At 41.4% G+C, this 16,506-nt stretch overlaps 1 protein-coding gene across 2 annotated transcripts in view; it reads left to right on the top strand.

The window, feature by feature from the left end:
* The first annotated feature begins 474 nt into the window (after window positions 1–474).
* The window catches only part of tbc1d16 (TBC1 domain family, member 16), a 22,141-nt gene continuing 6,109 nt past the window's right edge, over window positions 475–16,506 (top strand). Inside the window, exons 1-8 of one of the 2 annotated variants that reach the window (XM_034894731.1) lie at window positions 475–785; window positions 5,135–5,347; window positions 6,893–7,055; window positions 7,393–7,701; window positions 13,234–13,428; window positions 13,607–13,754; window positions 13,900–14,064; window positions 14,651–14,799. In XM_034894731.1, the coding sequence (XP_034750622.1) occupies window positions 5,167–5,347; window positions 6,893–7,055; window positions 7,393–7,701; window positions 13,234–13,428; window positions 13,607–13,754; window positions 13,900–14,064; window positions 14,651–14,799 (1,310 nt within the window). In that variant the 5' untranslated portion in view covers window positions 475–785; window positions 5,135–5,166. Of the gene's footprint in view, window positions 786–4,775; window positions 4,951–5,134; window positions 5,348–6,892; window positions 7,056–7,392; window positions 7,702–13,233; window positions 13,429–13,606; window positions 13,755–13,899; window positions 14,065–14,650; window positions 14,800–16,506 lie in introns of those variants that run through there. The other variant, XM_034894732.1, reaches the window with a different exon arrangement.

The following is a 16,506-nucleotide window of genomic DNA, read 5'->3' as shown; positions in this document are numbered from 1 at the left end:
GTTTGATTATTTATCTCCAAGCCAACTTTACAATAAATTAAAAACAACTCAATTTGAAGGTTGTAGGTTGTAAATGGTGTATTATAAATTTAACAAGGAGCGTAATTATTAATTTTCTAAAATTAAACGAACAGGTGCCTCAGCAGCTGTGCAAGGAGATGCTCTGACTCCACCTCTGGTCCTGATGATGCACCAACTGCATTCAAGCTTCTGCCAGTGACCTTTAAAACGTCACTCGTGATGAAACAAGGGTCAGCTTTTTAAGATATTCCGGGTTAGCTGATGACTTAGGACATGCCCTGATGTCCCTCCGTGTTTTTTAAATCTGAAATCTAAAATCAGTGGTTTGTGTGATAAGGAAAAGGCTTTGACGTACGAAAGCGGCAGAATTTGGGGGATTGGTCTGGAGCATATCCGTCTGGAGCTGTTAAGTCAAGTTAGGCACACATGGCCAAGTAATCATAGGAAGTTAGACCGATTTAGTTCATAAATTAAAGTGTCATACATTGTCTCAAAGGGCCAGCACCGTATTCGCCAACAGGGAGGTTTTATTTTGAAAGTTAACCGGAAGTGTTATATTTGCTGTGGAAAGAGCAGCAGTCAAACGTGTGGTGTCACTGTCGGAAAACACAGGGCTACAAACATGACTACACTCCTGACTAACAGCTGAGCTAAATCCAGGAAAAAAGGCGGTGATACGACGTTGGTACATGCCGTTCGAGCCCCGGTTGCTCGGTGAGATGGATGTCCGACATGGGCTGTAGACTTCTGCGGCGGGACCGAAGGTGAGAGCTCAGCCGCTTGGCTCCGTTTCTGCTATTCACTTATTTATCCTTTTGGAACAGGTGTATAACAACAGCCAAAATTAATACATTTTCCCGGTACGAGAAAATAATGTAACACTTGTGTTCTTGCTGCTGTTAGCTTAAACAAACTTCAAAGTTACCTGTAAACGCGGACACCGTGAAATGTAACTAGCAAAGGATTTCACCCATGGTCTAACGGTAGGCGGCTGAAATATTTATGCTCAAAATGGTACAGATAGCTGCTCGGGCCAAAAACATGTATATAAGTGTGGGGCCTGTGTGTAAATATTTCTGGGGTGGTACAAGCTTTGTCCCATCTTCCCCTCTCCTTCTGTCAGGCGGATGCTGATGGAGCCCCCGACATCATGGCACGCCTCTGGTACACAGCCTGTTACTGTACTGAGGCTTTTTTATCTCGTCCTGCCACAGTCAGGACAGGGAGAGGCCACATTCAACCAGCCTTTTATTTTGGTAGTTTAGCCACTGTATGGGGCTAACGACTTTAACCTGAATTCACAGTAGCCTACTGACTACTCAGTAAAAGGTAAACCCCAGTAGCCTACATCATAAATAAAACCTATGTGAAAAATGTTCCATCCATGAGGTGATCCCATTTTTGGTCCTTCTGTAGGGCTGCAGTTTCTGTGTTTTTTGCATTAAATTGCAATGTTTTGTAAAGTGTTTTAGTGAAATGCATTCTAGAACAACATAAATGTTATTCTAGGTGGATGCAGAAATTTATAATGGAGAGTCTTAAAACTTCTCTTGGCTGATAGTCTTTCTTTTTTTACATGAACACCATAAGCAAACACTTGGTCGAAGGATCACTTCAGTTATGTCCGTATATTGCGCACAACATTCATGGTTAAAAAAAAAACTAGTCGGTGCTCTTGTAGACAATTTAATTTATGGCGTTCCAGTTTTTAAACTACTTAAAGGATCTTTGCCGTTACTGTGCTGCAGTGTTTTGTTGCTTATCAGTTGACTAATATAATGATATCACTATAAGAGATAAGCTTATATTGACATATATATCAGCCCAGTTTATTCACTAATTAGGCTCTAGTAAGTTTTAGGATTGTAGAAGAATTTAAGGCAACACATCTAAGCACAATTTAAAACTTTTCCCAGAACAGAAGTAAGTAATTAATCACATTTGTTTCCTTTTCTTTTAAAATTGCAATTGAGTCACTTAAGACCGTAGACTGTATATAATTAGTCTATGCTTAATACCAGCATGCGGTTGCAGGGGTTATGTTTAATGGCTGCTTTTTTTAAGTATACCCCCTGTTCAGCACAGTATATTACTTTATGACATGAAGCTTAATTATAAGACTTTTCCTGAAAGTAAAATATGTTTTGTATGCTTCCCACACTCCCATAAAGTTTCCTCATAACTTACCCAGCCATTGCAGAGTCCACAGAACCTTGTTTTTCAGGCTTCTATGATCCTGGTCTCCTTTCAGTTGCCCCAGGCACGTCAGTATACAGCGTAGATGTAAAGTGCTTCTCTGCTCCTTTATTCAAATGCCAGCATGACAACTTAATTAATGTTGCCCAGAGGTGAGAAGCTGAAAGCCAAGTTCTTATCAAAAGTTTTTTTCAGCAGGCAATCTGTTAAAAGTTTGTAAAACACTGTAAAAACAAGTATTCTGCACCTCAGAGTCAGACTAGACTACAGTTAAGGATGTGACTCATTTGATAAAACAGTGAAAGGTCAGAGATGAGAGGCCAAGTGGGAACACACTGACGTGTTGACAGCATAAGAGGTGAAGAGAGAAATGAGAGGACTAAACTGAACGAGCACTATCAAACTGACCTGAGTGGTCCTGTAATCACATACAGACCAAAATAACCACTGGAGTAGCACAGCAGTGAATTATGTTATCGCTGTTATGAGGCTTTTGGAAACAGCTGGGTGTCATGTTTAAGATTGCCTGTCAGCCTGTGATTATGTTCAGGTAGCATACTTTGGGAGTTTGTCTCGCAGGCATCCAGAGTCAGAGTAGTAGTCTGCGTTAAGCCCTTCTGGTTTATTTACAAGAGGATTAATGTAGTGCTGTTTGAAGCAGTTATCATGCAAATAGCCCAGTAGCAGCAGCTTATTCAGTACTGGTAGTGTAATGTCGTGGCTCGGGGATAGAGGAATTTTAACTTGGCAAACAAATACTTTGTCCTTTTTGTTTTGAGAGTATTATAATTGCAGACTTCTGTTTTCAAAAAAAGGCAAAAAGCTTATAAAATGAGTTCTCTCTCTGTTCTCTCTCTACATCATAAATCACTTGCGAATATTGTAGAGACAAAATGATTGTTTGAGAGTCTGACATTTGTTTAATTTTTGTTTTTTTTGGATTTTGATAGATTAATTGTTTTAGTCATTTGTCAAGTAAAAATGCCCAACATTTGCTGGTTTCAGTTTCTTACAATATTTTAGGTTTGGTTGTATCATCTTGAATTGAGCATGTTTGAATTATGGACAAGTCAAAACAATTTCTTTGGGCACTCAGACTTTTTGACTATTGACTCATTTTGATTAACCTGTAATTGAATTAAAAAAACGAGTCTGACTTACTGCCAAGAACCTGGACACAGCTCTCGTTTTGGTCATACAGAGATCGGATGGCCCTGAGAAGGGACCCCCTCCCCCCATACTCCCGCAACATCTCCCACAGTGTCTCCCGGGGGACCCGGTCATACGCCTTCTCCAGATCCACGGAATCCGCATTGTTCCTCTTCAACCCGAGGTTCGACTATCGGCCGAACCGTCCTTTCCAGCACCTTTGAGTAGACTTTACCAGGGAGGCTGAGAAGTGTGATACCTTTGTAATTGGCACACACCTTCTGGTCCCCCTTTTTGAAGAGGGGAACCACCACCCCGGTCTGCCACTCCCTAGGCATCGTCCCAGACCTCCATGTTTTTGTACATCTGTTTTGTAGCCGCTGCTCCTTTGTGTCGAAAGGTGCCAGTGGAGGTGGTTCAGGCATCTGGGAAGGATGCCTTCTGGGCGCCTCCCTAGGGAGGTGTTCCAGGCACGTCCAGCTGGGGCGAGGCCTCGTGGAAGACCCAAGACTAGGTGGAGGAATTAAATCTCCAACCTGGCCTGGGAACACCTCGGGATCCCCCAGTCGGAGTTGGTTAATGTGTCTCGGGAAAAGGGAATTTTGGGGTCCCCTGCTGGAGCTGCTGCTTCATACCAGATAAGTGGATGAAGATGGATGGATGAAATAAAAAAATTATAAAACTTAGTGGAAAACAGAGATTATTTATATGTGCAAGAGGTACTGCGCAAATGGTAAAACACTAACACCCAAACATAAATGTAATCCAAAAGATGGCCTACAGTAAGACTCCTCGATGTCATGCCTGTTTTTTGTTCCTCTCTGGGGCCTGGCATCAGGAAGTTGGGTGCCTGCTTAATCAAGCAGAGGTAAACAAGCCCTCTGAGGAAAAAGGAGGAAACATTCCTGAGTTTGAGTGGGGAGTACATGTCTGTGTTCTGCCAACAAGAAAACAAGGTTACATATATGAAGTGGGTCTAAGGATACAGACACACATGTCAAAGCAAAGAGAAAGAAAATGAATCAATGAGTTCTATGTGAGCTGATCGAGCAACATTTCTTTTCTTTTTTTAAAGTTTGGCTTTATTTGCATTTTAATTGTTCTATGTGTCTGAAAAGTCTGATTCCCTTCACGTCTTTTCAAAGAACAAACCCCTCAGCAACACACTGTGCTGAAACCTAAAGTTTCTTTTTGCTCGACTGGATGTTTGTCACATCACACAAATATCTCTCTTTGAAGCAGACGGGTTAAACACAGGTGGTTGGACGCGCTGATCCCAGTTCAGGCCATGTGTTTGTTACTGATAACTGCTAAGAATTTCGCACGGATTGTGTGTGTGTGTGTGTGTGTGTCTGTGTGTGTGGTGTTTGCAGAAGGTGGCTCCCGTTTGGGTACACACTACAGTACTATCCCCAGATCCTGTGAATGGGTTTGTGTTAGTAAGTAGAGGCGTTGGCAAAGAAAATGAGGCACAGGGAAATGCTGAACAAGCATGAACGGGTAAGGGGATTGTGGGGTTGAGCGCAGCAGAGAGGACACTGCAGTAAATACAGGGACACCTGTGACAGATGAGGTGAAGTGTAGGTGAGGATGTGTGCAGTCCTATAGTGCTAAGCTGTGTCACTGTCCTTTTTAAAATATGTAGCTGTCATGTTTCCTTTTCTTATGTCCGCCCTTGGCTTTACCTGGTCTTTGACACTCCCATGCTATTACCATCATGGACTGACCTCCCCTCTTGTGCCTCCCTTTTCTACTCCCAAATATTCAGAGGATGGGCCCAGTGTCCCGTTGTCTGAGGAGATGTCTCTGGGTCGGCTCCTGCGGCGTGCCTCCTCCAAGGCCTCCGACCTCCTGACCTTTAACCCCGGGGCAGGGAGCTCATCGTTACGTCCGGGCCTGGATGGCGAGATCATCTTTTCCAAAAACAATGTTTGTGTGCACCCCTCAGAGCCCCTGCCCGGCCTGGCAGAGCACCACCCAGGTAAGGCTGGACTGATGTTAAAAGTAGCTTTTTGGCTCTGTATAGTAGTAGTAGTTTCTTTTCCTTTTTCCCTTTCTTGTTCTTTCTTTACCATCCATCTATAGCAGATTAAATAACATCACATCCGTACTAGACTGTAAACATAGTTATTACAGTGTTTTAATCACTATGGTACTATTATCAATAGTATGGTGCAGTGTTTCAAAACTCTAAGTACAAGACACCTAACTGATCATACTTGTTAGTCCTTTGGCTCGTAAACATCTTTCAATACAAGACCAATGTTCCAAACACTAAGTTTCTGGTGAAATACAACGAGGACATTTGTTAAGTCACCTAAATCTATCGTAGTGCAATTCTTTCAGTAAATTTATTGTAACAATCACTCAGTCCAAGACCAAACACTGTAAGATACATGTTTTAAAATGACTCTTTGAAGTACTAAAGATGACCTGTTTGCTTCACTGTTTTTACGTTACAGTAGGTGAAAAGGTAACTGTTGTAACGGTGTACCCCTCAAATTCAACAACAAACTATTTCCATAATTCCTATCCCATAATCAGATGTGTGATCAATGAGGATTTCTTCCCCAATCATCGATGCAACAAACCTTTACCGTATTGCCACAACAGAACTGGAAAAAATGTGTTTACTGTAGAAGTTTTCTGTAGTACACACTACACTAACCTGCAAGAATTTGGCCTTGGAAAAAAATCATCTTGAATGTCGACTCCAAGCCTGACATTGGTCAGCAGTAATGTAGTCACAAGCCTCATCCACACTACTGTATTGTACACACTGTAATCATTGCAGTGGTCCTTTGTGGCCCTTATGGTTTTAGCACTATGGTAAGTTACCAACACTAGTAGTAATAGTTTTTTCTCATTGGACTATATCAGGCAAATAACAACAAACATACATTCAGTATATAAGGCAAATGTTTATTATGTCAGATATGGACAAAAGGCATAGTGTTGGTAAAAAGTATTTAACAATAGAGAAGAAGGTCCTGTCCACAGTTATTAATATACTTTTTATGACCGTATTGTGAATTTAATTGTCAGTGTAGTGTAGATGTACTGACAGTTGTGAAAAGAGGTACATTTGATGGTATGTTGGTGTATTTGTACTGTAAGTGAAATATTACCACATACATGTGAGAAAAGTACCATAGTGTCGGAAAGAAATTGTAATAAGACGAAAGAAGTAACCTGGGAAATCGTCATATGTTCTGAATTTGAAATTCCTAGTGCAGTGACAATGATACAATACATCACCAGTGGCATCATCATTTTTTATATGCAGATTTACTAATCCATTTCAACTAGCAAATGGCATCAGCAGAGTTGTGTGTGTGTGTGTGTGTGTGTGTGTGTTTCTCAGGGTGTGTCGTCATCTCTTTGTGTGTTTATCTCTTCTCAGCTTTTGTGTTTCTTTGGGTTTCAGCTGCCTGCTATCAATACAAGGTTTTGTCAGTTCCTCATGTGTTCCCCATTTTAACATTATGAATCCTAATTTAACTGTGGTTTATGTTGCCCCCTTCAGGCTACCTGTGTGTGCACACGGAGAAGGATGACAGTTTGGGCACCACCCTGATTCTGACCTGGGTGCCCAACTCCCGCATCCAGAGGCAGGAAGAGGAGGCATTACGTTACGTCACGCCGGAGAGTTCCCCTGTACGCAGAAACGCACGCCGCCGAGGCCGACGGTAGGAAAGTCATTTCTTAAAATGTGTATCTTCAAAGTGTTTTAAATGTCTTGGATGCACAGAAACAGTGTTTCTATATGTTATTATAATGATAATCAATGATACATCAAACTGATGGCTCGTCCCCATGACACAAGCCGTCCGTGACTGTCTTAGTCTTAATTAGCTTTGTAGCAACTAATTTGGCAATTGCTTGAATGTGACGTTCATTAATATCAAAAAGTTATGCAATAAAGCTTTTAAGGTATTCGATATTATTTTATTTTTTTTATTTGGCAGCCCTATATTAGTATTATACATGACAATGATTGTGTTTGAACCCAACCTTCCCCTCCAGACCCCACACCCGTCACCCAGCGGCCCAGGAGGAAGTTGAGGATGAGGAGAGGAACGTTACCAGCAGCACCTTGGCAGAGAGCCACAGTCTGGTCGAAGATGCAGGGGCGGATCCCTCCTCACAGCAGCAGCAGCTGCCCTCAGCGGGGGAGGAGGGAGACGAAGGCTCCTGTGAGCTGTCGGACGAAGTGAGTCGGGACAGTACCATGGGTTCAGACTCGGACACTTTCTCCTCCCCGTTCTGCCTGTCACCCGTCAGCGAGGCGCTCTGTGAAAGCAGCGGCTCTGTCTTCCTGGACAGCGAAAGCAGGTCAGTGGGAGGGTTGAAATGGGCTTCGGTCATGATCTGTGTTGTAATTTTTACATAACAGAGTTAAGTTTATCCATTATTTTGTCATTCATATTATGGTCCCTTGTCCACCTGACTTATACCTCCACTACTGTCCCACATATTTTTAAATATTGGGATGTTTTGGGTACCCTGGTAACCAAATCGTTAAGGTGCTTACTATATAGCATACTATATTTGTGACTGCTATTCCTCTTTGCCAGAGCAATTTTTCCGTTCTTTCTCATATTATAATTTCTATCACAATATCTCAAGTACCGCTTTAATTCTGGTGGAGCTCTAAAGGAATTATGTCAGCTGTTCTAGTCCTGTACTTTATGATGGCATCTTCTTACCTTGACCGGTGATCTTGTTCTGTTGAGTTCTGGTCTGCATAGCCTTTGGGGTTTAATTGTGTTTGCTGCTACAGTAAGGAGCACCTTCAAGAGCAGAGCAGAGTTTAGTTGAATACAAAAGCATTTGTTGCATTAAGTAGTTGCATGTGGTTTAATGTTGGCCATTGTCTCTAAAATAAATAAAAACATCTGATTCCTGTTCAACTGAATAGGGCCTAATTGTGTGTTGAAAGTGAGTGAATCATATTTGCAAGAGCAGTTATGTAAATGAGTTGCATTCAGATTATTAAAAGGAAAAGGATTTATTTTTAATTTTGTATGTTTTATGTATAGCCTAAGAGCAGAATGATTTGAGGGAGTTTTCTTTAAATTAATCTCAAGGCCTGTATTGTTGATCTACAGGTGATTAGATGAATTACATTTTCACTTTAAGATACATCTGATAAAATTATGCCATTTTGTGTTTTCTTTATGAGTTCCTCCCAGTCTTCTCTTTTCAAACCAGTATGTAAAGGTCAGAGAATTGTCAATTAAATAGCTCACTCAGCAAGATTTAAATCTGACATTCAAAAGCCTCTTGTTAAGGTATTATATTCACGAATGCATACTGTAGTTGCTTATGTTGGTCTAAAAGCAATATAATTTAAATATACTGGGTGAAAAACATGGAATCAGCCTACAAAATAGTCACTGCATGTAAGTTCCTATGTAACCTCCCCCCAGGTTGCTTAATCACAAACCCAATTACCCAGAGGGCACGGCCTCAGAGCAAAGCTAAAGAGTAGTAGGCTCTAGTGAAGACTGCACTGATGTTGTGATTTGTTGGACATATTTTACAGACCAAATATCAAAAAAGGTTTTGTGTTATTTTTGGCAAAGAGAGGATTTATATTTATTTCATAATCCCTAAATCTATGTATGCTGTAAAAGAATGTAAGGTTGTGTGTTTTCAAGTGAGTGAGCTGTCTGTGTGTGCTATGGCTGCACTTCCTACAATTATATTATTAATGTACTCAAATACACATTTCTCAGTTTATATGTTTCTTAAAAGTATCCCCATGGGATCAATAAAGTATCTTTCTATCTATCTATCAATCTATCTCGCTATCTATCTTATATTTGATTTCAATGTGAATTTTTGCTGCTCAAATCACTTATCTACATGACTCTGAGGACAGTTGCGTCCACACTTTCAGACACAAAATGTCTGAAATCTGTGGCATTGTAACTCAAATGGTTATTTGTTACAAGTTACATTTAGTATAAATGTCTTTTCAGTTTCCATTTCCTACCACAAGGTGGAGCCAAAAAGAAAAGAATTGATTGCATGAGGGATACTTTACACTCTGAGGCCACAAGGTGGCGCACTACATTATAGCTGAATGTGCCTTGGGAGTGAAAGCAGGTAGATGACTTCAAGTAGAAGGCATGAAATGGTCAAGATGGGTCCATTCTGAATTTTTTATAATGTCACAGATGGCCCAAAATAAGTCCCCAAATCCTACAAACCCAAAACCTCAGTGCTTCCAGAGACTGTTCTCTAATCAAGCGAGCCATCTGGACAGTGATTGTGTTGCTGTTCGGAGCTCAGGACCGTTCGACTTTATGATTCCCTCTGTGGTTGTTTCCTCACGCAGCTATTTGGCCTGACATGTTGCCCAGAATGTGTGAGCCTGTGTCAGTGTGTGTCAAGGAGAGTGAGAGAGTGTGTGTTTAGGCCTTTTTAACCACTGTCAAACCCCAGCTTGCTGTAAGTGCAGTCAGTGTGTGACTTGGCAGCGCTCTCTGCTTCACAGCTTCTAACCTTTACTCTGTCCTTCTCTTCCTCCATTCCTCTGTGCTTTACTCGCTGTTAGCGACTCTCTTCAGGTCTCTGGCACTCGTATCCGTCCTCTCCTTTGCCTTTTTTCCCCTTTGTATTGGATTCCCCTCTATCCCCTATCTCACCTTTCCTTCCACTCTTCATTTTGCATCCTTTCCACTTTCTCACTCTCTCTGTTTTTTCCATATTGTTTCTTTTGGTGTTGCCCACCTCTCAAATATCTTTCCCCCTCCCCTTCCCTAAAGTCTGTGTGAAGCCCTTTGATTCCCAGTGCTCCCGGGGTTGTTGTGCTGGGCTGAATGTCAGCTCTCCGGATTAGAGGACTGAAGAGAGTAGAGCTGCAGCCAAAACCCTGGAACCCACTCAATCTCTCTTTCTCTCTCTCTTGCTTTAATTGACACTGTTAAGGGGCCAGGAACTGGAAACATGTCACTTGGAATCATTCAAAGAGAAAGAGCCGAGTATGGGAGAGCGAGAGCGGATGAAAAGGGGGGGGGGAAGAGGAGAGTGGTGGGAGAGAAATCCACAGCAATCTCTGTCAAGCTTCTCAATGAGTTCCCTTTAAAGTTTAACAGTAGTTGTTGACTGTCAATATGAGCCTTCTTGAGCCTTTACTTGCAGATTTTTACCTCTCATATCTCAAATAAGTGCTTTGTGATATGTGTGGCTTATGATGCCTTAAAAGAAAGCAACAACCACAGTTTTATTATTATTATTTTTAAAATCATATTAAGAGCAGAGAAGACCTCAAGAAATAATTAAAAATACATCCATGTATCGGAAAAGGTTTTTCTCCTTTTTTATTTATTGGACCCCTGTTGGACGTTTGCTTGTAATATTTTACAACATTGAATTATATTAGATTTTAATGTGGCTTTTTCACACTGATCAACAGAAACTTTTAATTATTTTTAAATGGATGTTTGGCACTTTAGGCCTTTATTATATAGGGCAGCTGAAGATGTGAAAGGGGAGAGAGGAGGAATGACTTGGAGCAAAGGGCCGGAGGTCAGAGTTGAATCCACAGCTGCTGTACTACGGACTGAGCTTCTGTACATAGGGCACACGATCCACCAGGTGAGATACCCAGGCAACCCCAGAAAAAGACCTTTTAATTTCAAAGTTAAAAACAGAAAGTAGATCTAAATGCTTGACAGATACCACATTAGTTGAATGGAGATTACCTGTGTTTAGTCAATGAGCTTGAACTGATTGTAGGTAGCTGGAATCAATGTTGGGAAAAAATTCAACTTAAATACTTTTTTATAGGCACTGTGCTAATCTCAGACCCCATCACATTTATCTAGTACTTAGAACGTCTTACTTATGTGTGCTGTTTTGTTTCTGGGATTATTAGAATACCAAATGATTCATAAATAAGACAGCAAACACCAAATATTTTTCTCTGAACTCCCAACTATACTTACAACTTTCCAGTGTGTGCACTGCAGAGAGCCCACACTACCCCCTTCACCCAAGCCCTCCCTCATCTCTCCAGGGATTAGCTGAAGGGCCTGGGAGTCCCGGGAGGCCTGTTGCACTTGTTTCTGGTTCTCAGGGTGACCTGCCAGCACCTTCCCCCAGGGTAAAGCCTTGTGTATGTTGAGCGAGGTGTTATGAAGGGCCTCGAGGCAGATTTGATATCACCCTGGCCTGGTGGGACGTGTCGGTTGCAGCACCCCGACTCCATCAAAACAGCTTGTTAACATAATGTACTCTATGTACAGTTTATGGCTTGCCTGCAGCCTGCATCTGCTGCCTGTAGTACATGGCCATAATCAGGCTGTTGACACTGACAGACATTGATAATCACTCGTTGAGTTTCCGCTTGAATGCAGCACAGCGGAAGATCAATGTTATAATGCCAAGAATCATGTGGTTTCTCCCCCCATTTCCCATGGTTTTTGCACTTGAATTTATGCACGGAGAAATCTGCAAAACTATATTTATACACACATACATGTCTGCTGTAAATGGACTCTGTTAACACCCCGAGCATGGCGGTCATCAGAGATATGAAAAAACAAGTGCAGTAGTTCTTTAAAATATATTTTAGATTGCTTGACTCTCCTAACAAAGCTGTCTGTGCCTCTCTCCCAGTCTGCTTGTATTCCACAGTCTGGTTTGTGCTGTGATACATGAGACAAAGAGCAGTAAATAACCAGATAGCATAGGAAACTGTGCAGCTTGGATTGATCAGCCTTGTTATTTTCCCATCTGCTTACGGGGAAATGATTAGCCAGACATGATTGTAATAGATTGAACTGGGCCGGCCTCCCTTATCTTTTCAGTGCACCAACATGCCACTTGTGTTCACCTGTAAATGGGTTGTAAATAAAATATAGTTTTCTGAATGAAAAATTGTAATTTCTTACAAAAGGATACCTTTAAATTCACACATTAATCCATACAAATGAGATAAACAGTTATTGTAGCATTGTTTTTATATTATATATAATTTTAATCATTTTTAATTTTTCATAATAAATTTCGGTTTTAAGTATTTAAATAAATTACTAGTGTGTTTTAAAGTCAGTAGTAACAGATAACTCATGTAGATATCCACTGCTCAAATGTCAGAGGGTTAATACATTTCTATGTTGGTCTGTTTCTCACCATTAACATGTCTCTAGACGTGTTTGACAGTGCATCATGGTCATTAGCTGTGTGTGTGTGTGTGTGTGTGTGTGTGTGTGTGTGTGTGTGTGTGTGTGTGTGTGTGTGTGTGTGTGTGTGTGTGTGTGTGTGTGTGTGTGTGTGTGTGTGTGTGTGTGTGTGTGTGTGTGTGTGTGTGTGTGTTTTTTGCAGGATGCAGATTTGTGTTGCCACTTGCACAGCTTTGTCTGTTTTTTTGGGTTTCTCTGTATGTGAATGTGTAGTGTATATGTCTCCTCCAGGAACCCTCGGCTCATGTTTCAGTGCCGGGAACAACATGCTGGCCATGGGGGAATGACAGGGGAAATTGGACAGCAGACAGTGGGATTGTGTGTGTACAGATTTCCGCGTGTGTGTCCTCTGAAGCCTCTATACATTCCTCCCATTCTCAGCCTCTTGGTGGAACTATACAAAGAAAACAACAGGGCAGAACTGAACTATATGTTTGCACAATTGTCTCTGGGCTAAACACTGCTGGTTGCTGTCTACATTGCATTTATTATTAATGTTCCATAGAGAAGAATGTCTCCGTTTCTGAATTTGAGGCGAAGCAAAAGACAGATTTGTCTATGTTTTTAAGTCTCCTTTCTTTAATTTCATAGAAAACATCACTCAGTTCCCTCAAGCAAGTGCCAAAAATGCATTCACAAAACTCAGTTAATTTATTTAATATTTTACCAGGGAACTGTGCGAGGAGTCCATGACCCACTCGGCAAGCTCCGCCTCCAGCCTGGACAGCCACGCCCCCTTCGAGAGCGGCGGCCAGCTGCAGTGCATGCGTTGGGAGGAACAGCAGAAGGTGCTGGTTCTGGAGCAGTTGTGTGGCGTTTTCAGGGTGGACCTGGGTCACATGAGGTCACTGAGACTCTTCTTCAGGTCAGTGGGGAGTGCAAAACTCACAGGGAAGTCATAAAGGGGGTCATCACGTTACGTTGCTGTGCATTGCCCTTATATTTTGTTGTAGGTTTTGTTTTTATGAGCATTATTTGAAAATCTGTTTTGGGTACGTTAAATAATAAATATTATTACAGTATTTCAAATATTTATCATGCAGTGATGAGGCTTCTACCAGTGGGCAGCTGGTGATTGCCAGCCGAGAGAGCCAATATAAGATCCTACACTTCCATCATGCCGGTCTGGACAAGCTGGCTGAGGTCTTCCAACAGTGGAAGTGCTGCAGGGAAACTCAACTTAAAGACCAGGTTGGGGTACAATTACAAAGTCTTGTTTGGCATCTCGTTTTAGTGAGAAACCAAGGACATTTTCAGCCTTTCTTGCCCCAGTTTTCTACTTAAATTTTGGTTCTGTGCCCACACATTTTTTGCTCATTGACTCTCTTTTTGTCAGGTGTCAGATGAGAAATCCTGCATGCAGTTTTCCATCCAGAGGCCTATCCTGTTGTCGGCTGAGACCCACCCAGAGGAGAAGCTGTATCGCCGGCTGGATGTTTCTACCTGGCTACGTCACCTCAACCACAATGGGCAGGTGGAGGAGGAGTATAAGCTACGCAAGGTTTGTCTGTGGGTGTGCATGTTTTTTATGATCTTGTGTGATTATTTTGCAAGGCCTCACTTGCTACTATCCACACAGTCAAGCTTCACATTTTTATGCAATTTTTTTCTTGGTTACTAAAAGTCATTTTGAAGGTAAAGCCCACAGTGTATAACTTTCACTTTGAATCAGCAGCTCTCATCTGTAAATAATTGGAGGGTTGGTCTTGGCCATTGTCTCCCTGTGAATCATTTGAGTCCTTGGGATTGACTCAAGTGAAGGTTTACCATATTACTCAAATGACTCAGTGGCAGTTAGACTGTGACCAAGAACATTTCCTCTGTAAACACGTAAATGTGTGAACAGAAGAACACTGTTTTTGCTGGACATGGCAGATAGTGTAAGGGTTTCGGTTTTGCAGCGTTTTGCAACACTCATGAAATAACCCATCTGCTGTAGTTCAGAAAGATACTGGTTGAATGCAGGGTGTCTGCACATCTAGTTTGCATATCGTTTAATATGTTCTCATATTAGAAGTGATCCCTCACTGCGTCCCTGTTTGCCCTTTTGTGCTCACTGTGTTTTCTCACTTACCACTCTCCGCCAGGCCATCTTCTTCGGTGGTATCGACCCATCCATTCGTGGCGAGGTGTGGCCCTTCCTGCTGCACTACTACAGCTATGACTCCACCTCCCAGGAGAGGGAGGCCTGGAGACTGCAAAAACGCACGCACTATCATGACATCCAGCAGAGGAGGTGGGGAACAGTCCAAAATAATTAGATATCTGTGTTGGTTACTTTAGAAATCTGGAAATTTCCTGACTGCTACTTTGCCACTTAATGAATGTTATTTTAAGGTTTATTTGCAATACATAAATCAATTTATTTCAAATAAAATAAAAAAATTCTGATCAAGACACAGCAGTGTTCTTGACATTGTGAAAACAGCAGATACACTGTCACTTGGCTGCAGTCAGTCAAACAAACAAACAATAAACCATATGTGAGTCTGTTGTGGCTTCTCATTGCAGGCACTAAGCAATCAATAGGCACTATCAGGGAAGTGTTAAGGGGAGGTGCCGGGTGTGAAATAAAAGGTCTCTAGAGAGAAAACATGTCAGTGGTTATCAGATCATACTCTGCAGAAGGAAAAAACCACAGACACACACACACAAAAACACACAAGTACTTAAACGTCTTTATTTGTCTTCACCTCTCAACCAAAAGGTTGAGTGTTCACATATTTTTACACCGTTATGCTGCTCTGTCTGTAATGAATATGATAATTGGACAGGTTTCATGTGTATGGCCTATTAACATTTGAGTACATCAGTAGGTCTTATCCAAGTCAGGTAATTAGAGCCCTTGCCTGACTCTGATATAGATTCCTTTAAAGACCATTTGAGAGCCTCCGGGGCACTGGTTGATCATTAGGAGCAAGGATACAAGACTGTGGTTTTGTTCCTTGTCTCCTAAACTCATGTCCTTCCCTTAGCCGTGATGACAACGCATCTGCAAAGGGATGCAATGCAGCTGTAACAACTGCAGACGTAGATCAACAGGCAAACAGTGAGCGGAATAAGTGAAAGTGACATGGAAGAATAATTTGGATATTGTCATGGTGAAAGAAAACTGCTACAAAATCACTGAATGGCAGCCTTTAGATATAATACATAGCTACACACAGAGAAATCTATTTAGTTCATACTGCCATGCATGAGCTGGTTTTCTTCATCGCAAAGTACAGTTGTTGGGTAACTTCTTTACAGTTAATGCATGAGCGATACACATTTTCTGGCCTTTAGATAATCTTTCTGCACTCAAACACATTTTTCTGGTTTGTTTGCAAGTCAAGTTTTTTTAGTAATACATTGCAATATGCCATTTAACACACTGCATGGGTATATATAGGAAAACGTTCTCTCCGGCTGGCTTGAAGAGGAAGTGCTTATTTCATTTTTGGTGCACCCGTGACAAACATTCAAAATAGCTCTTTTTTTGGTTCAGATTTCTTAAGTTAAGAGGAAATCCACTTTAACTTTTTATCGAGTGATTTTTTTAGGTTTAAACATCTTTCGAAGAAGAATCAGTCGTGTGAATGAAGTTTTATGTTTAAAAATCCTTTCAAATCATTGTATGTACTTTGTGCTCTTTTGTGTGTATTTCCTTGAGCTTTGTTGAGATTTGTCTACTTTAAACAAGCTAAGACTGTAAATGCTGTGGCATGTGGCATTGGTCCATGCTGTATACTTGTCCCTATGAGAAAGAACATTAACTAAAATGAATAGAAGTTATTCCAAGGCAGTAGTAGTGTCTAACACAATGTTCCTATTTAATATTCCTATGTAAACACAGCTATATTTTTGTTTAACCATACTGGCCTCAGACATATAAGGTGATGAAAACATGTACTGAACTCCGGAGAGAGAGAGAGAGAGAGAGAGAGGGGGGGGGGGGGGGGGG

This window comes from Etheostoma cragini, chromosome 15, assembly GCF_013103735.1.
Source record: "Etheostoma cragini isolate CJK2018 chromosome 15, CSU_Ecrag_1.0, whole genome shotgun sequence".
NCBI lineage: Eukaryota > Metazoa > Chordata > Actinopteri > Perciformes > Percidae > Etheostoma > Etheostoma cragini.
Note: the sequence above shows the minus strand (reverse complement) of the source record. Positions and strands in the feature narration are given on the sequence as shown.